General features: G+C 40.7%; 1 protein-coding gene across 1 annotated transcript in view; it reads right to left on the bottom strand.

Annotated features, from left to right (window-relative positions):
- The window catches only part of ZDHHC7 (zinc finger DHHC-type palmitoyltransferase 7), a 1,014,873-nt gene that overhangs the window by 291,918 nt on the left and 699,816 nt on the right, over positions 1-23,139 (bottom strand). Inside the window, exon 5 of the mRNA XM_044082057.1 lies at positions 14,370-14,466. Within this exon, the coding sequence (XP_043937992.1) occupies positions 14,370-14,466 (97 nt within the window). The remainder of the gene's footprint in view (positions 1-14,369; positions 14,467-23,139) is intronic.

Here is a 23,139-nt window from a genome sequence, read left to right as displayed (position 1 = left end):
TCTGCCTCTATGGCGGCGTCCTCCCTGTCCTCCTCTGCCATGAGAGGACTGGTTATCCGGAGCAGACTGGGATTGATGCGATTTCCAGAACCACATCTTCTTCTGACCCTTTTGGTTCTTGGAAAAGGATATCTGGGGAGCAGAGAAGTGGACTCCGACGGCAGACAACGTCTTCCCGTCTTTCTCACTCTGGACTAAAGTGTTGCGAACGGTTTTGCCAAACAGAGCAGAACCATCAAAGGGGGCATTCGTGAATGACGCCTTAAAGGGTTCCGAGAAGTCACAATGTCGGAGCCAGGCTTGTCGCCTCATGACCAGGCCGACTCCGCCAGCTCTAGCTGCTCCCTCAGTGGCGTTAGACAAAAGCCGCATAGAGGTGTTAGAAATGGACGGTAGAGTGGACATTTGGGAGGAGTACAGTTGTTTGTCCCCTTCTGACATGGACTCTGGGAGGGAGGCAGCGTATTCTTTGATCAGATCCCACTGCATCCGGATGACGTGTGCCATATAGTACAGCGCCCTCATCGAGAAGGTTGCTGAACTGAAGGCCCGCTTCGCAAGGTGGTCCATCGCACGAGACTCCTTGCTCGGTGGGTGGACTGTGGGGCTCTCCTGAGCCAACTCGCTCTTGGTGGCCGCCGCCACCAACATGGCATCCACAGGGGGACCTCTGTTCCAATGGGTTCTCTCTGTGGGGGCACTCAATATCCTGTCCGGACGCTTGGGGACTGGCTCTACAGTGTCCGGCTCCCTCCAAGCCCTGGTGGCAAAAAGGTCCACCAGGGGGTCGGGGGGGACACACACCCAAGAGATAGATGGCCCTGCTTCGAACGCCTCGAGGGACTCATCGGAGGAAGACTTGGGGGCAGACCAACCCCCCCTGATCCTAAGCATTTCCATGATGTCTCCAAAGGAGAGATCCTCGGGGGGTGACCTTGGGGAGCCTTCCCCCTTCATCTAAGTCCGTATCTTCCATAAGGGACTCGGGGGAGTCCACGTGCCTCCTCTTACACTTAGACTTGTGAGGAACCTCCTCGGGGGGGGGGGGGGCTGTCCGAGGAAGTCTCACCAGCAATGTCATGTTCTGAAGGAACATCCCGAGGTGCTGAAGCAGGCTGCCCCAATGGCCGGGTAATGGGAGCCTGGACCAGCTGAGAGGGAGTGCAGGGGGGAGCCGAAGCCAGGACTGGAGGTCTGGATGCACTCAACACTGCCCTCTCCACCACAGCGAAAGCTGAGGGGGAGCCGCCCTCGGTAGGATCAGAGAGTCGGCTCCCACCCGGATCCGAAGTGGGGACCGGACCCGAGCCCGAGACCATCGGATCTGAAGGACATGTGTGCTCCGACAGGGACAGAGCCGAATGCACACCGAATCCCTCTGATCCGAAGCTTGGGCCACGGCTCCGAGAGGTCGGATCCGACAAACTCGAGGGAACAGTCGGAGCCGAAGTGCCCAGCACTGTCGGCTCCGGCCCACCCCCGGATCCAACGCGGCTCGGCTCCAAACACTCTGAACCCGGAAAACGGGTCGGAGAAGGCGCGACTGGAGCAAAGAATGGGGTCGAGCTCCCCCCCTGGAGGGGGGTGAGGCAAGAGCACTCCCATCTGCAGCTAGGCCTGGATGAACCTCATCATCCGGTCCATGTCTGCATCAGACATGCTAAAAGTGGACCTCGAAGAGGCCACCGAGGCAGGCCTGGTGTGTCGCCTCGATGACCTCGACGAGGACCGGGTTCACCCCCTCCTCGGGTCCCGGAGAGAAGCAAGGGGATCGGATCCGAGGAGGAGGTGATCCAGAAGCCCTGGAGGGAGAAGCCCGTTTGGCAGGCGGGGCCGAGGAGGAGTCTTCGGCCTGCCGCTTATGGTGCTTCTCTCTCCGCTTGTCTTTCTTGGCCTCCCTCTCCACCGGAGCCGAAGCAGGAGGTTGAGTCCCGACCGGAGAGAGGGGGGGCAGGAGTGACCGCCACTGAGGGCTGGATAGATAGTGGCCACAGAAGTACCGGAGGCCGGAGCCTGATCTGGGGGCAAAAGGCCTGCCAGAATCAGCTTCGACCTCCGGTCCTTAAGTGCCCTGGGGTTGAACACCGCGCAAATCGCACATCCAGAGGAGAGGTGTTCAACCCCAAGGCACCTAATGCACTGAGTGTGGCCATCCGCCGGTGAAAGCTTATGGCCACACTCGGTGCACTTAGGAAAAAATGGCTTTAGGGGCCTCAGACATTTTAAAAAGGAAAACACACTCACTAGGCCCCTAAACACACACACACGCACACACACACACACACACACACACACACTATGACCAGCGAGGAAGGGAGGAGAAAAGGATCACAAAAAAAAATAAAATTTAGTTAGCTAAAAAGGGCTATAGGGTACCTAATCACTCACTCTCACTCACAGCAACAGAAAAAAGGAAGAAATTTAACAATTTTTCTCACAAATTTCGATCCACCGGGAGCTCAGGAATCTAGCTTGTAGCTTGAAGCGTGGCAAACTAGATCTGAGGTCAGTCAGGGTTGGCAGGGGATTATGGGTAAAGGGAGGAGCTAGGAGCTCGGATCTATGCTGTGGTAGAAGTTGCCGGCTCGGATCCGAGATCTGATCCGTATCCTAAAGGTTGCTGACAAATGAAGTGCCTACTTCAGATCTGCTACTACAGAGCTTAAGAAAATTTTGGGAGAAATAATCAGCTTTCAGCAGGGAATATTATTTATAGGTGGGGAATGAAACTTGATTTGCAACAGTGGGAATGTATAGGGGACGAGAAAGAAAGCACAACAAAAGAGTAAAGATTTTTGAAAAAAATTATGAAATTATTTGGTATGGAACATGTGAATTCGGTATTAGGAACTTGGCCAGGATTTACAAATTATTCCCCAAGGTATAATAACTGAACTAGACTAGTCATAACTTGTATTTTACAGGAAGATATACATTTAATCGAAAGCTCCAACACACGTCCATTAACTATTTCAGATCATGCACCGATAAAAATGCAGGGTAATGAAGTAAAATGAGACACTGGAACTTTCCCACCTACCTGTTAAAAACAGGAATTTAAGAATTGGGCATTGGAAATTAATTGAAAGTTATTATGGAAAAACAGAAATATGTTCAGAAGTTAAAGCTAGTGAGTAGGAAAAAATGAAATTGCAGTTCAAAAATATGGTAGAAATAAAAGACAAAAATAAATGGCTATGAAGTAATAGGAATTACTTTGAGGGGCTGACAAAGGATAAAATACTGCAGAATAAGGGAAATCTCACAGAACAAGAGGAGGAGCAACTGCAGAGTGCTAAAGAGAAAATAAAGAAGTATCTGGATAATATGCATGAATTTAGAAAGACTGTTGGTAATCAACTTTTTGATACCTCCAGAGCACAAAATCTTTTAGCACAATAACTTAAACAACAGAAGGTACAAAGGGTTGTCACCAAACTTAGGAAGCTCTTTAACAAAGAAAATAACTGGATATCCTGTACAGGGATTACAGAGGTTTCAGAAATTTTATGGAAAATGTGTATGAAGCAGAGAAATGTGGAAATTAATAAAGAACACAAATGGTAACATTTATGGAAGACAATTATGCAAAGGTTAGAAACAGATGAGGTTCAACAATTATCCAGCTAAGATAGGTAAAAATGGTGCTGTATAATCAAATCTTCAGGAAAGTCTCCAGGAAAAGATGGTATTCCTGTGGAAATCTGGAAGTGAAGAGGGAAGAAATGATAAACAGCCAGAGGATTTTGTTTAACGGTATTTTAAAAGAAGGGGAAGTACAAACATTTTGGAAGAACACTAGTGGCTGTATTACCTATGGATGATAAAGATCCATCAGACACCACTTCATAAAGACCCATTTCAATTTTAAACCATGATTCTAAAATATATAGCATAAAAGATCAATGCGGTTTTGTGGAGGGGAGGCAAACATTTAACAATAATGATCCGGAGGGGGACAATGTACGAAAATGTCACTGTTGTTGGTGGGTCTTAATGCAGAGCAAGCATTTGACACAACAAGCTGGAATTATTATGAACAGGGCAACAGAAGCATTTGTATTTCCTGATGCAATAAGGTTAATTAGGAGGATATATGAAGCATCAAAGGCAAGCATTAAAGTGGGAGAAGTCCTCTCTGACAAGTTGTGTTAGAACAGAGGAATCAGGCAGGTGTGCCCTCTTTCCCTTTATTTGCTTTATATTTAGAGTCACTGTCAAAAAAAATGGCAAAGAAAATTAGGAACTCTTACGTGCAAGGATATAACTGTTAAGGTAATCAATAAAATTGGCTTCATTTGTAGATGATATTTTGCATCTGCTAAATTCAGAAGAGGGCATCTAAGCGATGTCGGACATTTTGAAATGGTTTCCAGTCTTTTTGGGATATAAAATTGATGAAGATAAAACAAAGGCTATAGCTATAAATTATGTACACACACACACACACACACACACACACACACACACACACACACACACACACACACACACAGGTTCAGCAATACCGCTACTTATAGGGATACTATAGGATGACTTATTCAGGAGCGTTTTTAAAAAGGCTTTTGTTACAGCAGCGATATGTGGGAAGAGACAAAACAAAACATGATACAAAAATTGAGAAAATGGAAGCTCTTGTTTATGGATATGGATAGAAAGATACAAGCAGTGAAAATGTTTTTAGTCCCTTTAATTTTGTATACAGTTCAGGCATATTTTTATCAACTGGAAAAGTTGTGGAAAATAATTAATAAAGAGTTGAAGGAACTTATCTGGGAAGGAAAAGGACAAGCTTTAAGCGGGATAAGGTGATCCTTCCAATATAACAAAGTGGTTTAGATTACCCGAGTTGAAGAGTTGAAAGGATACTTTACAGATACATAGTTACGGCTTATATACATTACACAAGAAACATGTTATAATTCAAAATAAAAAGGGATAATGATGAAGCAGGGGGCCCAAGTTGAAGAAATAAAGACAGGGTGGGATTTTGGATGCAAATCCTTAAGGAGAATAACAACCATACAAAATATTATATTCATAAAGTAGCAGAAAGTATTCTAAGAAAGAAACCAGAGAAAGGAGATTTTGCCAAAAGGGACCACTGCAAGTAGGGGTACAGAAAATAGGGAACAGAGGTCTGGAATTTACTGGCAGAAACTGTCAAAGGAACCAAGGTATTGGGGGCAAATAACTAGAGAGAGAATAGAATGTAATGAGGCCAAGATGATGCTTGGACTGCAGGCTTGAGAATGCCTTCGACAGCAGGCTTGAGATGGCCTATACTATGATATCAATCCCTGGTAGAGAAGGCAAACAGAAAAGGACAGGAGAACCTTAAGTGAAATATCTGCTCTGGTGGAGCTTTTATCTGAATCTAGACCAGAAGCTGTTGTTAAAAAAGGGATAATTATTAGGGTATATAAACACTGCAAGACAACTATAGGAATCAATGAGAGGTGGTTAAAGAGATTGGAAAGAGACTAGAAAAGCAATTTATAAGAAAACTATGGGAGGACACATGTATGGCTCCTAAGTATGCAACAAAGTCCAGAAGGTTACGGAACTCTGCTTGGAAGTGCTTGCATAGGTATTCTTATAGTCCAAACAGACTTCAAAGAATTTTCCTGAGGTAGATAGCAAATGTTGGAGGTGTGATGAGGGAATAAAGAGGTAACTGGGAACATATATGTTGGGAGTGTAATGATGTGGCAGATTGTTAACATTTCCTATAGAGTACTCTGTCAGAAATATTGGATGAACAAATGGCTGTAACTAAGGGAATTATGTTTTTAAGCTAGGACACAGGATCTAAATTCTGTTGGCTGGTAAATAAAATGGAAATCAAAGTCTAAACCAAGTGACTATGAAGTACTGAAGATTATAAAAGAGCTAAAAGAACTGAAAGAGGGATCTTTAAAGGAAGGGAAGGATCAAATTACATATAAATAAACGGCAATTGTGGGAACAATACATGCAGAATAATATTCAGGAAGAGGAGGAGTGACGTTTAACGGAAAGCAGGAAATGAGCAATTTATGTAAAGTTGGACTGATGATATCTACGAAGAAAAGACATGTGACGTATAATGTATGTAAATGGGGGAAATGATAATATGGTTTACCCCCATCTTAAGTGATAATTTAATAAAGGTGTGTGTGTGTGTGTGTGTGTGTGTTTACCTCCGTCTTAAGTGATAATTTAATAAAGGTGTGTGTGTGTGTGTGTGTGTGTGTGTGTGCATTTATTTAGTTATTATTTAACATTTGTTTACCGGGAAAGTCAGACTTCGAACAAAGAGAATTTTCAGCAGAGGCCCAGGGAGTAATGCTCCAGATGCATGTCTTTGTAATATATCAAAAGACAGGCTTAGCCACTTTGATGTGCATACCCACACTGCTGCTGCTGTTGAGTTTTGTGCTATTCTACCTCTGGCTATATGCCCTGGGCTGGTGTCGGCTACTGCAGCCTTGTGCATAGCCCTGTTTCGGGTACAGAGTGATGGCTTTGCTATGTCATGCATGTCACCAAAGAACTCTACAGTAGATTAACTCCTCTGGCATTCTGCTATAGCACTGTACTGGCTTTTACTGCTGCCCAAGCACTTCATTATGTGGCCTTTCACTCAATATGATGACCGTTTTACGTCCTGAATTAGTTTTTGGACACACTACCTTGGTATCTGGCACTGTGCAGGTATGCTGCATACTTCTATGAATCCAATGCTAAGTGTTACCATAAATATACTTACCCAAACTGCACTGCCTTCTTCATGGAGGGTCCTCTACCTAACATTTGGTAACATCCCAAGCAATACCATTTTTTCAGGAGTGTAAAATGTGAAAATCTTCAAGAAAAATAAGCAAATTATGGTATATAATAACATTGGTACCTGCATTTTATACACTGATTTCTCTATATAAAAAATCAGGTATTTCATTAACTACAATGAAAATGATAAGGTGTGTAGGCAGGATCGACATCAAACAAGTCTGGCAATAGCCGCAGCGGTACCTTAGTAACCATTACACCTGAATGGACTTCATATACCATGACCATCTGCACTACTTTTTTGGTACTTTATCTACTCTACCTCGCCAAACCTGTCTAATTTGTTCTTTAACATTTTATGTGATACTATGTCAAATGCCTCCCAGAAATGTAAGCAGGCCACATTCCACAGCCTTGCTCTGACTAACTATCTGGGTTATCCATTCAAACAGTTTTAAATCTACAAGATGAAGAAAAGGAGGACGTGAATACAGTTCCATCTAGTTCAATCCAGTGGCAAAGCAGCTTTTTATTTTTAACACCTCTACTGAATTATCACTTAAGACAAAATAAACAGACATTTATATAAAACAAACCATACCAACATATTGACAGTGGCAAACATTATACATCACATATATTCTTTTGAGTATTTATCAGTTCAGCATTATATAAACTGATCGGTTCCTTATATTTTACTCCTCTGCCAAAACACTACTGTGCATGTATTATTCCCACAATTTCCATTGTTTGTCTAATTTGCTGCTACCCTTTTCTAAAGCTCCCCTTCCAGTTCTTTCCCTCTGTTACAACAGTCACTGCTTCTAGTACAGTTGTTCCAGTTCTTTCCCTCTGTTACAATAGTCGCTGCTTCTAGTACAGTTGTTCCAGTTCTTTTCCCTCTGTTACAATAGTCGCTGCTTCTAGTACAGTTGTTCCAGTTCTTTTCCCTCTGTTACAATAGTCGCTGCTTCTAGTACAGTTGTTCCAGTTCTTTTCCCTCTGTTACAATAGTCGCTGCTTCTAGTACAGTTGTTCCAGTTCTTTTCCCTCTGTTACAATAGTCGCTGCTTCTAGTACAGTTGTTCCAGTTCTTTTCCCTCTGTTACAGCAGTCACTGCTTCTAGTACAGTTGTTTACATTTTGACTTCTGTTATCTAGTAACTGCCTTTTTGTCAGCCACCAGAATTAAACTTCATAAGGTCTTACTATGTCTAGGCACTTTAGATCCTATATCCCAGCTCAAACAATGATTTCCTTAGTCACACCATTTGCACACCCAATATTCTATCTATTCTATACTCTGTAGGGACTTTTGAAAGAGTGCCAGCTCATTACACTCTCAAAACATATGCTACCAGTTACCTATTTCTTCCATATCACACTAAAACATCGGTCATCTACTGGAGGAAACATTCTTAGGAATCTGCCTGGAGTATAAAAATACCTATGCAAGCATTTCAAACCAAAGATCTTAAATCTTCTAGACTATGTTGCATACTTGGCAGCCATTCAAATGTCCTGCTGCTGTTTCCTTGTGAATTGCTTATCCAATCGCACGTCCTAACCTTTTCTAACTTCGTGTGATTCCTACAGCTATCGCGCAGTATTTTCTATGACCTACTAATTACTCCTTTTTTAACAGCAACTTTTGTTCTAGATTCAATTAAAAACTCTAGCACAGCAGGTCTTTCACTTAGGATTCCCCTATTTCTCTCTCTCTCTATATATATATACTCAAGATAGTGGAACAGCATTTTGTGAGCTATATAATAAGGACTTCTGGTTCTGAGAGTTTTAGTTATCATTTTGCCTATCATTAAGATTAAGAAAGCTCTTTACACCATGGACACTTACAACATGATGAAATCTGACATTCACTCCTACATGAATGAATATCAACATGGTTTAGAAAAGCCTTTTATAGACTGGCTACTGCATACTTTTCAAAGGATAAGACCTCATTAGGAAAGCTTGTATCTTCAAGATGACTGCATTCCATTGCATTACTTGTGTGTAATGGAATCACTGAAATTCATTAAGTGATTTGCTGGGATATATTAACAGATAATTAGTTCAGTTTTGTAAACCTCTAAAAGGCTTGAAGTAAGTACTACACAGCTCAAGAACAATTAACTGCAAGCTGCAGTGAAGAACTGAATTATTTTAGTCTGCCTTCATTTACCCAGCTGTTGTGAATTAACACTGTTGTTTTTGTTGAAGACTGAGCTGAAGAGAGAGAAGAACACTTCACACTGTTGGAAATCTGTACACAACTAAGGCACGTGACTGCTTTACAGCACAGATGCAGCAAAGATGCTGAGAATGAAATGTTTTTCAAATTACACAACACGCGCACACACACACACACACACACACAAGTCATGGACTATTTATTGCTGCATAATCATGATGCAATATTATCATAAAGTGCGTTGCAGTTTTCTAGGTAAAGACAAGCTTTACACTAATATTTGAAGTTCTGGCCAAGAAGAGCACAAGAGTAAGGAGAACTAGGCCAAATGCAGGAGGGGGACTATGAGTGTCAAATATTCGGTTCTAGCTGACTATGTTTTAGTACAGATTCATACCAGGATATCTCTCTGGGTGATCAAAAAGTAATGTGGTCTTTACTACGAGTTATGCATCTGTCTCTTTTGTGTGCTGTTAGGACTCTGAACAAGACTGGGAGAAATGAATGAACTTTGAAGAACATTTAGGATAAACGACGAGGGGGAGAATGGCAAACTACTTCTCAGAAACGCAATGAACTCGTATCTTTTTACGATTGTTACAGCCAGTTTAAGTCACCCTTTTACACAGGAACAGCTACAGGAAGAGCTAGATGGTAGGTGGCAGAGTTTTTTTTTCTGAAGATAACTGTTCCATAGCTTTTACTTGAATCTCTCTGTACAAGTCTGCATATTTTCTGAATACTTAATTATCACTGTCTTTTACATAGCTTTATGTTTTTTATTAGTCAGCTATAAAGGCTTGCAACTGGTGGATAAAGTGTACAAAGGTAATTATATAGAACTGGTGAAAAATGAACTGTTATCTATCCTTTGACATCTGACTGCTTTTGCAAAGCTACCATAAACTAGTCATGTCCTTGGACTGCCAGAATGGTCTGGCTGGTGGCAACATGGTACAAGAGAAGCACAAAGAGGTTATTGCACGGAAAAAGTATTACAAGACCCTCCTGGAAATCACTTTGTGTGTATGCATGAGAATGCAAAACAGTACAACCAAAATGTTTTAGTTATTGATGGCAAGATAATTCTACAAGGCACTAAGCTAAGTGTACTGGGTGGAATACTGGGATGCCAAAGGTCATAATGTTTCCCAGCCTTACACTGTTAAGCTTTCAGGGTATGGCAAGCAATGGTCATAGCCCAACACATCAGAGCACAAGGTCCTTATATTCTTATATCCATCCCTGATGTATACTTGTGGCAGTGGTGTGATTTCATAACTTGGACTTTTTAACCTGCAGAACAGTTTTACCACTTGTGTGTACCTTAGTGGAAAAGCTATACACTGCACAGTAGCTACGTTTATAAGTTAGGAAACCGCAAAAATGAGCTCTGGAGATTATGGACAGATGTTAGTGGTATCACAGCAAGCTGAAGGGAATCCCACACACTGTTCTGAAAATGAACAGATAGTGACTGGGGTAATCGTGAAATGTGGCTGGGTTCCTAAATTGTCTCATGGACTGCATGCCTATTAAATTACCTACAAACTTAAGAGCATGCATTTCATGTGTTCACAGTGACAGGCTGGGAACAAAGGCCAAATGAAGGAGCTGACAGCTGTAGTGGTAGTTTGCTTTGAGACAATAGCTCTTCCAGAACAGCCCAAGCACTTTTTACCATCCTGTTGTGGAAGGAAAAAAACGCTGCTAACAGGGATACTACATCTGACATAATGGTTAACAATGAAGGTGTTAGAAAGGTGCAGCTTTCACCAATGCAACCACTTAATGGCCATGGGAAGTACACCTTTGGAGGTACCACTGGCCAAAATGTACTTGGATTGGGAAGGGATAAGGAATCACATAGGTGACATCTCTGCAGGTATTTTAATAGGAAAGGACTCTTAAGATCCAGCATCATTGTACATGCAACTGTATACAGTCAGGCATGGGGGCAACAGCATGGGAAAGGCACCATGGAGGTGAGACTGTCAGTGCCCACAGCTCCAACAGAGGCTGGCCATGTGGATAATTCAGGAGATGAGCTAGATAGCAGCAGCAGCAAGCCTGAACGTCACACAGCTGTTAAAAGGTGCTTGATTTCCTTTGGAAGAGAAAGCGGAGAGGATCAAAGAAAATCACAAAGGCAAAGCTACGGACTTCTACCCTAAAAGACTGCAAGGAGTTTGCCAAGAAGCCTGTAGATCTTCAAGTATGGGGGGATCTGTATGCTAGGATAGTGAGTTATTGTAGGGAGTAACTGAGAGAAGTGGTGCAGCAGATGCCAGGCACAAGGGCCTACTGTCTGATACTTTTCACCATAGCCCATTAAATTATTTTTTTTTTCAGGCTGCATGAGCAAAACACACAAAATGGAGACTTGTGTAGTGGGAAAAAAGTTAAAAGGCACTGTAGGACTTGTTAGCAGTGCCAAAAGGCAGGCAAGGAGAAGATAAAGCAAGACTGCTTTGGTGCCTTTGCATCTTAAGAAAGCATTTAAAAAAACTAGTCATAGACAATGTGAGGCTTCTAAGTACCTAAGAGCTACATAACAAGGGTGTATCTTGATAGGGGTACAATGTAGGAAATGCTCTGTTACAATTTTTCAGCAAGGCACACTTTCCCCAGGAAATACTGACAGACTGAATGGTGCCAGTGTCATGTCAGACCTACTGACTTGCTTGTGGAAGTAAGGGGGAGTTAAGCAGTTAAGACCACCCCTACCATAAAAAGGGTGCTGTGTCGATCTCCTCTCTGCATACAGATAGCTATTTCAAGATTTGAAAGGATTTTTACTGAGTTGCATTATGTTCAGAAAGTGAGGGGGTCCTTAAATTAAACTCAATGATTGGAAGGTAAATGCCATTCCCACAGGAAGAAATTCATATTCTAGATTTCAGAACCAGGCTTAGCGAGTTTGGCACAGAAGAAGCACAAAAACAAATGAAGGTCTGGTAGGACTAGAAGGTTACAGCTCAACATCCATCCGGACAGAAGAGGGTGGTACTTGTTCCTGTTTCACAGGAAAAGCAGTGGGCAGCATGACAGGGCCCTTTCACTACTGTGAGGAAAGCAAATAATATTAACTAGGCAGTAAAGTTACCAAGCAAGAGCACACACTGCCATGTTAACATGCTGAAGCCCTGCCATGATAAGGAGACACTAACACTGAGTATCTGCAGGGAGTTAAAGGCAGAATTAGAGGGAGACCTTGGGGGTTACTGGATGAGGTGGGTCTACAGCAGCTGTTCTATTCTCACACAAGAGATAGGACACACGGCTACAGGAGTTTTGGGATTTATCCACAGCTAAGCCAAAGTGTATCCAAATGCGGCACCGCAGTGTGGACTAAGGGACCCAAACACGCTCAAGAAAACTCACTTGATGTCTCAGAAGGGGGGAGAAATGTGGAAACAATTGTATAAAATTAAAGTCCATGTTGACTATTTCTTTATACAGATGTAGCAAAGATGCTAAGAATGAAACACACACACACACACACACACACACACACACACACACACAACTAGTAAGGGCTTAGTACTACACAATTTGTTAGCACTTCAGCAAGCAAGACTCACACTCAAAATGCACAGTTAAACATGAGCTTTTGGATTCTGGTGTCACTGCAAACACAAGCAAGGTACTGGCTGAACCTGCTTGCATGCACTACTGGACAGAACAAGCCACACCAGGTGCATTCTAAGGATGGCCTTGTGATTGGTACTACTCAGGTAATGCAGGGGGAAGATTCATGCTGTAATACATGCTTATAGTAACAGAACAGCTCCATTCCTTGTTTGTTTTGCTATACCTAAAATATACATGCTAAGAAGCTTTTATCACGAAATGGCTACCCTTCTGTAGTCTGAATCCAGTCTGCCTGTTTGTGCGTTTCCCACATATTTTTTGCAGATGTCTTGTTTACTCAGGTGAGTTTTGGTCAAATGTCATTCAGACTGCAGAAATCCTGTTATTTAATGTTCCTGGGATTGCTGTTCTTCAGTAAACTGCATACACAATCTCAGACTTACTAACATATGAGTAAAGGGGCAGAGGTGTGAAAGTTTGAGCCCTCATGCCCTTTTTGAAATGTTGTTGTTTTGTGGGGTGCCAGTTTTTTTTTGCTTTTTATTTATTGTTTAGTATAACTCTGTTTATGGCAGAACAATTTGTGTGCAACTTGGATTTTGAGGAAACACTGAGGTGCGTTTAATAAGTGTACTGCTAAAAACCAAAATAGCAATCAAAAGGACTACTGCACTAAAAGTATTTATTATTTTCAATGATCATGATGCTAATGTGACAATCTAACCACATGAAGACCCAATAAATATTTGTTTTGTCATATAAAACAGTACAAAGATAAGGTACCAATAAACAGGTAAAGTGACTGATTTTGTTCTTAGATTATAAAATGTCTTCAGACTACTACCCGACACAGCAGATGTACATATACTAATCTGCACATACCGTGATTTAGGAGAGACGATTAACAGCCATGAATGTGTATTTCAAGAATGGATAAAAACAGCTCAATTTGTGTTGCAATTCTTTCATGTTTAGTACATTTAAAATTCCCTGCATAAGTTTGTTCCAGTTTTTTGTTTGCCTCTAATAAACTTTACAAGTAATACTCACAGCAATCCAATATAATTTGTACATCAACACACCAGGATCCTAGAGCAATTAATTTAAGGATGCAAAAATATATTACTTAAATTCTTTCACGGTGTACATTTACATATATCTTTACGTAAAACTTTCTGGTGGTACAGCCAATATAGAATGCAAGACATGAACTGCATTCTGCCACACATGATACCAGAAATATGCAAGGGAGAGCTACAGAATGGACTATGAGGATTTCCACTTATGTTGGTACAAGGTGATTTTGATTTAGAAGAGGGGGATAATCAGGGGCCGACCAACAACGGCTGCGATACTGACTTACAGTGTTATGCTTTTGCCATAAAAGAACAGCGAGTGCGGCTTTGCAGGTGGGAGTAGACAGAATGACTTGGGAGTGCTCTGTTTAAGAAAAATATCAAAATGGGTAACCTCTAACACCTGTATGTCCATTGCCTACTAAATATGACAATAACAGAAATCATGGTACTTATTCAATTGGTATGTGCTGGCAATCCGGTTTTATTTCCAACAGTACACTGCACTTTGAATAAAAATACCAACAAAACATTACAATTAAATTACCCATCTGGGCTGCATATCACCCAGTAGTCTATTTAGCAAATGAATGTAATGCTTGTAAGGGGAATAAACACTGCATATCTGATATAGCTGAGAAAACAATTAGTCAGAAATTTCAGTGACAATCTTTGAAACAGTATTCAAGTTGTGAAATGTCATTTTTACAACACAAGTGAAGAGAGAGACTTACTGTGAAGAGAACAAAGAACTTCTGATTGTTTTCACCCACACAGTTATTGACCCAGGGACAGTGATGATCCATCTTTCTGATGCATCTTTTACAAATACTGTTGGAATGAAAGTAAAAAAAAATGTATATATGTATACTTGTTACTGTTACTGAGATTAGACTTTTCTTTCCAAAACCTAAAAGCAACAATAAACATTTGAAAAGTATTTGACACTGAAATTACTACAGCTTCTTTGATGTCAGACTTGGAGCATTTGAAAAATGTGCATAAACAAATACTCTTACATAAAAGTACCAGATTAACATTTCTGCAAAAACAAACAATATTCTCACCATGAATAAGCTTAACATCCCACTACATTGTTAGTTGCCTTCATGGCACATCTGCAGACTATCTGGGGAAGTAGCTCCTGAACTTCTACCAGATTTTGCTTTAAAAATTAACTGATTCATAGGTAGGTACTAGGCTATTGGCCCTAGGGCCTATAAAAGCCTAGCCAAAAATGTATCCTGGCTTTCGCCACCCAAGAAAATTATTTTCCTGTGCCCCTGTCAAGCAGAACCACAGAAGTGATCCCCGGGGAGAATTTCCTATTACCCATCCAATCATCAAGATTTTTCTTGAAGAGTGCTAATGAGGAGCTCTGTTTGACATAGATAGGTAGTCTGTTCCAGAGTATGGGAAGTCTCTGGGACAGGAATCTATCCCTCCAGCATGTTCTGTTTATTGTGGTGACAAGGTTTAGGTCCCTAGAGTGTGTAGCTCGGAGGGATTGGGATTTCTTTAAGTGGAGCATGTCCAACAACTCTGGGTTTGACATAGCTTTGTATGTTAGGCAGAGATCACCTCTGAGTAGGCGATATGCGACGGAGTAAAGCTGGAGTTTTTTGAGACGGTCTGCGTAAGGCATCTGTTGGCTAGTAATCCTCTTTGTGAGGTATTTTTGCAGCCTTTCCAGTTGTTGTAGATGTCTTGTGAGGTACATACCAAAAGGGGCGTTGTACTCTATAATGGGTCTAATGAGTGATGAGTAGAGGGGAACAATGACCTCTTTTTTTCTGGATGAGAAACCTTTTGTGATGAGGTGTGCCACGTAGAAGGATTTCCTGACCACTTTGGCGATGTGATTATCAAAGGAGAGACTACTGACTACCTGTGTCCCAAGGTCTGTTATTACACTTTCGGTGTTAAGTAGACTACCGCCTATGTGGTAGTTTATGGGTACAGAATTTTTACCAAAGGGGACGAGAGTGCACTTTTTGGCATTGAACTTGAGACCATGTCTTTGACACCAGGCATCTGTCTCAGTGAGGCCCTTTTGTAGGATGTCCACATCGTTAGGAGTTTCAATTATGGCTCCTAGTTTGCCATACTCCGTCGCATATCGCCTACTCAGAGGTGATCTCTGCCTAACATACAATCTGCGAATTTAGTTAGCCAAAGACCTTCTGTGTTAGCCTGTACTTCAGAGAAGTAGATACTAAACAGGAGAGGACCCAATCAAATTTACTCTTGGCATGTATAAAGACCTAGTAACATCAGATTACTGTCCCAGTGGTGCAGTGTCAAGGCATCCAATGTGCCAGGGTAGAGATGAGCTCCATCAGTGACCTGGGACACACAGGGTCAGGTGTGTGGCCAGTGGCCAATTCATCTACCTTGGGAGGGGGAGAGAGAGCTTGCATCTATTTTCCTTCCTGGTGCAGCTTCAAAGGAAAAGTGGATGCTGTATAGCACAAATGGAAGTATGGGAAAGGTATACTGCAAAAAAATATATATACGTCCTGTATTAGGACACTTAGAGCTTAAGGTATACTGCAAAAAAAATATATATACGTCCTGTATTAGGACACTTGGAGCTTAAGGTATACTGCAAAAAAATATATATATACGTCCTGTATTAGGACACTTAGAGCTTAAGGTATACTGCAAAAAAAAATATATATACGTCCTGTATTAGGACACTTGGAGCTTAAGGTATACTGCAAAAAATATATATATACGTCCTGTATTAGGACACTTAGAGCTTAAGGTATACTGCAAAAAAAATATATATACGTCCTGTATTAGGACACTTAGAGCTTAAGGTATACTGCAAAAAATATATATATACGTCCTGTATTAGGACACTTGGAGCTTAAGGTATACTGCAAACAAATATATATACGTCCTGTATCAGGACACTTAGAGCTTAAGGTATACTGCAAACAAATATATATACGTCCTGTATTAGGACACTTAGAGCTTAAGGTATACTGCAAACAAATATATATACGTCCTGTATTAGGACACTTAGAGCTTAAGGTATACTGCAAACAAATATATATATGTCCTGTATTAGGACACTTAGAGCTTAAGGTATACTGCAAACAAATATATATACGTCCTGTATTAGGACACTTAGAGCTTAAGGTATACTGCAAACAAATATATATATACGTCCTGTATTAGGACACTTAGAGCTTGCAAGCAGAAACTCCCTGTGAGAAGCATAGCTGATGTACCAAGAAGCTCTGATCTACCCTCCACTCACCTACTGAAACGGACACTTTTTTTCTACTAGCCACAAGAGGGGAGAGTGACAGCCCAGTCTGCGGTGGGTAAGACAGTTAATCAAGATGGGGAATCAGGGGATCATGAGGTACTCTATGAAGCAGCAAATGATCAATTACCATGAAGGAAAAAAAACGTCTGAATTAGCCTGACAGCTAAATGTGGGAATAGTCTTCCAGTTAGCAGCAATACAAGATTTAATTACTACTGTACCCCAGAGAAGACAAGGTCAATTGATTTCTAACAGGTCACATGAGTTATCCCACCCATCCTTACAGAAATCCTTAAACTCTTACTGAAGTGGTATCCTGAGAAAAACTGTGCATCTTAAAATACAAGTCTGTGAAAATAATATAACTTTCCTGTCAAAGAGTGTGGCCTCTCACCACATGGACTATGCACAGATTACTTTTTCTACATGGATTGTGCACAGATTACTTTTTCTACATGGATTGTGCACAGATTACTTTTCCTAAATGGACTGTGCACAGATCACTTTTTCTACATGGACTGTGTACAGATCACTTTTTCTACATGGACTGTGTACAGATCACTTTTTCTACATGGACTGTGCACAGATCACTTTTTCTACATGGACTGTGCACAGATCACTTTTTCTACATGGACTGTGCACAGATCACTTTTTCTACATAGATTGTGCACTGATTACTTTTTCTACATGGATTGTGCATAGATCACTTTTTCTACATAGATTGTACACAGATCACTTTTTCTACATAGATTGTGCACACATTACTTTTTCTACATAGATTGTGCACACATTACTTTTTCTACATGGATTGTGCACACATTACTTTTTCTACATAGAATAGCTGCAGTACACTAGATTACCGACCTAAACTGGCCCAAAGCACAAGAATAAGCACTGAAACAAATGTTGCTGCAACAATCCCTTATCCTTCCATCTTCTACAACTGGTGAGAGTGAGCAGTGTACATCAGACTTCTTCATTTCCATCAACAGTCCACCGGACAGAGCTGTCCCTGTTCCATATAACCGCTTACAGCTCATCCAACGGCATTCCCAGATTCCCTGGCAAGTTAAGCAATACAACCTATAACATTCCCAGTACGTCCTGGTTCTGCCCCATTATCTTCTTCGCAAGGGAGGCAAAGACACATCCTCACCAAACAGTCAGACCTCTCAGCTGATACCTTTCAGCCTGCAAGAGTGGTGACTTACTAAGCAAAAATACCTTTCTGTTAAGTTCTGCAGTGTTACCGACAATAAACCCAACTAGTTTTAGCATTAATGGCAAGGCATCAGTACCGATCAAAGCACTATCGAGATCTTCCATACACTAGGGAATACAACTTTTCTGAAGTTTCAAAGCAACAGATGAGGAACTAAACAGTCTTCTGTGTAATATTTTAACATTCAAGTTATGTATCTGATAAACACCTTGTTTTTTTCAGTAAACACTTGACAGTACTTAAAACACTAACCATAACTTCCAAGTAGAAGCTGTTCTTAAATCTGCTGCGAGCTGGTAGACTGGTTAAAGAAGTCAGCACATATAAACAGAATGACAACTAAGCGGATGGAAGATATGCAAGCAATGCTTTAACCTTCAGTGTTATAAAACTCCTGATAAGTTACTGCATCAATTATGTGTGTCCATTATCTGCCTAAATGCTGGTAGATTCTGCTAGCTGAGCTCAGCACACACATCCAAACACACAGACACACACATTCATTAGTAACCTTGAGTACATATACTTTGTCACATTAATGACCGGGATGCAGGGACCATCAGCTCCAATAAACCCACAAAAAGACTATTCCTTTGAAATGCCCAGCTTTTTGTTACTACTTAATTGAATGCTTTCAAATATTCTGTAACTGTATATGAACTAAAAACAATATGCAAAGTTTAAATCTGTTGCGGCAAATATTTATCTAATTTCTGGTTTCTGAAAATCAATCAGTTAATTACTCAATACACACTCTAAATGTAGTAATACATTATTAATATTACAATGTGTTGGGTGAGGGGCAAACAATCATACATCAATATAAGGCAACATTTTCAATTCTCTACATAAACAAGTAGAACAAACGTTCTAAAACTGGATTTCATATTGCAAGTGAACACTACTGTAATAAGAAATACTTTACAGCCAACCTACTACAGTGGTACTACATAACAATTCAGCACATTAGCTGAATCCATGATGAACAAAATCATATCACAATAAAGCATTAACATGAGTATAGCAAATATTATGGCATTAGGGATTTCCATACGGCTCTTGCTCGAGGTGCATTCACATTTTCCTCTCCCACGTAGGTTATTTAAAAATATCGAGAAAATCTAGTGATAAGAACTTGGCTTGCTTTATTTTAACCTGCAAAACTGGAATCTGAATGAAGATAAACAACAACAGCAGAAAGAACACGGTGAAGAAAAGGTCTGTGGGCCGTAACTGGCACATTATCCAATATGACACACATGCATAACACTGAACTGGGTTTACAAGAGGGGATGACTGCTGACAGTCATCAGTCATGCAAAATACTGCAGAAAAGGCGTATCAGGAGGTACTAAAAATTGAGACATTCTGTCATCAAAGCCAATGACAAAAGAATGGAAGTAAAAGAGAAGGCTGTGTGTCAGCACGTCAACGATCTGAAAGCTCTGCAAAGGTATGAGGCAAACAGTAACAACAGAGTACTGGAGCTTGAAGCAGCACAGGGAGAAATGAAGGAAAAATCCTGGAGTTGGACGATATCTACCAGTTGAAAAAAACTCAGATTTACTAATATATCTGCAAGTCCTGAAGTATAAAACTGCTTTTAATTTAGAAGGCAACAGTTACATAGCTGCTGAGAGATCCCTAGAGCACACAATTTCAAGGAAAGAGCTCAAAGAACAAATCTCCTGAATAGAGCCAACTGAAAAGTCTATAAACCAACTTTGATCACACTGCAAATGTTTAAGCTGAAACAGCGGAGTCTATCTGCTTTGTAAAAAACAAAGAAAAGACCCAACAATTGGCATGAATAGAGTACATGTCGAAAATGGTTCATCTGTTCATCCAAAGGAGAAAATTCATCCCAATGTTTAAAATGTGCAAAAGGGCCAGTTTGCAATCCAAGCTCTTACACTCTGCCACACTGCAAACCTTCTTTTCAAGCAGAAAACTCAGGAAATGCTCAAATACTTGAGAGTATTCTCACTATAGTGCTGTGCCTGACCTGCTGAATACAACAGCAGGTCTTCGCACTCGGTACGGAGACTGCCAGAAAAAACATTCCCAGGGAAAAGACAGAGCTGATGCATAAGGAAATTCAGGGTGCCTCAAAGAAGCTAACAGAAACATTATGAGTTAATAATCTAGACAAGGTTAGAGTCTCTTTGGAGCCTGCAGACTCTTGATAAATTTGCTTCTTTTTTTCCTAGGGTTTAAAGACAGAATCTAGGATTTTAGTCTGTTCCCTGCTGTTAATTGAGGATTACTTGATTGATGATTTGAAGCAGACAGGGGTCTATACAGGAATTGAAATGTTTTACTGTAAACTGTTTTTCATGAAGTAGGGTATACAGATTATTTTATTTTTTGCATACTGTATCTGCCTAGATTGCCAGCAAAGCCATTAAATTCATGTCTCACCCCTAATAATATCTATAAGTAGGTAGGGCTGTGTCTTCATCCAGGGGAAGAGCTTGGTGGGATACGCTGGCATACCACACAGGTAGCTCAATAGTTTTTAGCTGTTCTCCACAAATACTGATCTGAAGTTAGTCTAGCTAGTTCAAGGGGCGAAGTGGCCTTTGATACACACCTTATGTGCTGGTTTACACCAGCGGTGTTTGTCAAATATGGGATATGCAGCTTAAATTTCCATTTCTTATCTTAGCCAGTCAAATTTAAGCAATGAAAAAAAAAATCTGTACCTGAATTCATGGAGAGAAGGGAAATCTTTATTTATTTATGCTGAATGAACAGTCCATCTGGGTCTACTGGCTGATTTAAAGTACATGTTTTTTTCTTATTTTAATAGGTGACTTTTATCACCTTCTTCCATATTCATTAATCAACGTGAAGCTCTTGGTACTATTTTCAGGACTGTATATATACTTAATACTGTTGGAGTTAGCAAGTTTGAATTTAGTTGTAGTTTTTAAATTGCTTCTGCCATTTACATTAGAGGAGTATCATTTTTGTAAGTGCCTGTTTGTGTTCTTGCAACCAGGGGCACAGCTTCCCTATAGTGCCTAATGAGAGAGGTGTGGCATGACTCCTAGTACAAGTTCACAAACAAATTATAGACTAATGCAAAATGTTGGAATTTAATTAACTTTCATGGAGCAGGAACTGAGTAGAAAAGGAGAAAGGAAGTGGACTCTGATGTGTCCCCTCAATTCTCAAGAGATTCTATATACAATGCCCAGGTTAGCACTGGGCAAAACACCTGGTAGTGACAGTATCCTTTCGGAAATTTACAAATGGGGGTGTAGATTTTATGTTGGCCTTCTCCAGGATCTGTAATCATGTCCTCTTGGAGGCTCCACCTTTGGAAAGAAGCAATTCTGGTTGTAATTCATGAGGCAGGTAAGGATTCAGCTGCCGAATCATCTTACAGATCTATCTCTATTTTAAATCAAGATTAAAAATTATTTAAGGCAATATTAGCAAATAGCTCTGTGGGAATTCACACTGACCAAACATGATTTATGGGGGAACTACATTTGATAACCCAGTTGTACACTGTTGTTGGTGAGCTTTGATGCCATCAAGGCCTTTGACCAAGTTTGATGAGATTTTTTTTTTTATGGAAACTTTTACCTTCTCTACAGTCTCCAGAGGCACTGATGGCTATTCTTTGGGAGCTTTAAACAGGCTCCTCAACCACGCTTAAACTGGACACAGCCCTTTCTCATCACATTTACATAAAAAGATGGACACGGTAGAGCTATCCACTCTCTCCATTGCTTTTTGCAATTTATCTGGATCTTCTGACAGATTACATGAACAAATACCCTTCTCCAGATACGTATATGAGGGTATATCCCAAAAATTACCCTTCTATGCTGATGACTTACTGATCTACCTTTCTAACTCGGAGTTCCTGTCCATTTTTCAGGAACCTAATTCTTTTGGATACTTCTCGGGTAAAAAATTAATGCTGAAAAAACTAAAGTTGTTAAAATTAACCATCTTCCCTCCCTCCAAAGTTTACTACAATACCCTCTTTTCTCCCTTATTTTGAGGGCTATCAAAGAAGGCAGGTAGATTCATAGTCTGATTAAAAGTGAATTCAGAAACTACTTTAGGCAAGGAAGGAGGAATGGTTCAAAGGCTTACTCTATCCTCATGAAAAGCAAAAAAAAAAAATAAATAAATAAAGACTGCACAAAAGGGTCTCTAACTCAAACTCTTCTACCTGAAGTTAAGGCTACTAGCAAGACAACTTTCCAGGACAAAAACATCAAAGATGAATTTACTAGTTGGTTCAAAGAATGAAAAGTTAGCATTTCTAGTACAAATCCCAAGTGGGGGACATTCTTTTTCTTAGAATTTTGAAGTGGAAAACACCTTTAAGAAACAGCTTGACCTGATTACAGTTAAAGGATGCCCTACTAGGAAACAAACAAAAATAGCTGAAAGATGTAATGTGATGGAAGTGAAGAAGAAGCTGGACCTACGCAATTCACACAGGCAATCAAGGAGAAGGAGCATCCCAGCTCGATTGGGTTCCTGCGGTTTAGTTTGACACCAGACAGGAAACATTTTCCACTTTGATATACAAGATCTTTTAGTATTAGCTTTTCTAGCCTCTAAAATTTGCAGCACATCCTGACAGAACTGATGTCTGAAAGGGATTAAATTACCTGCATGATTACTTTGAGCTTCAGGGGTCTATAGCCTTGTTCTGAGTACATCCATCAAAAGACGACAGTCTGGAGACATCTTCAGGACAATTCCTTGAGAAGAGAGAGAACAAATGTTGTCCTGGCCAAAATGGAGCAGCAGCATCCAAAGATTGCTCCTTATCTTTTTCAAGTCCTCTGGGAATCAGAGGAAATGATGGAAAGTCATATAGAAGCTTCCCTTGCCAAGTTATCAAGACAACAGCTGTTGTCACTTGCTTGCATGGAGTTCTGGTGCAAAACAGACTTAGTTCCCAGTTTTGTATTGATGTGAACATCTCTTTGGGTTAAGGCCGAACTGATGAATGAGCTGACGGACA

The sequence above is a fragment of the Protopterus annectens genome, chromosome 8.part1 (assembly GCF_019279795.1).
Source record: "Protopterus annectens isolate FY-2018-M chromosome 8.part1, PAN1.0, whole genome shotgun sequence".
NCBI classification, from domain to species: Eukaryota; Metazoa; Chordata; order Ceratodontiformes; family Protopteridae; genus Protopterus; species Protopterus annectens.
This window is presented reverse-complemented; position numbering and strand designations above follow the sequence as displayed.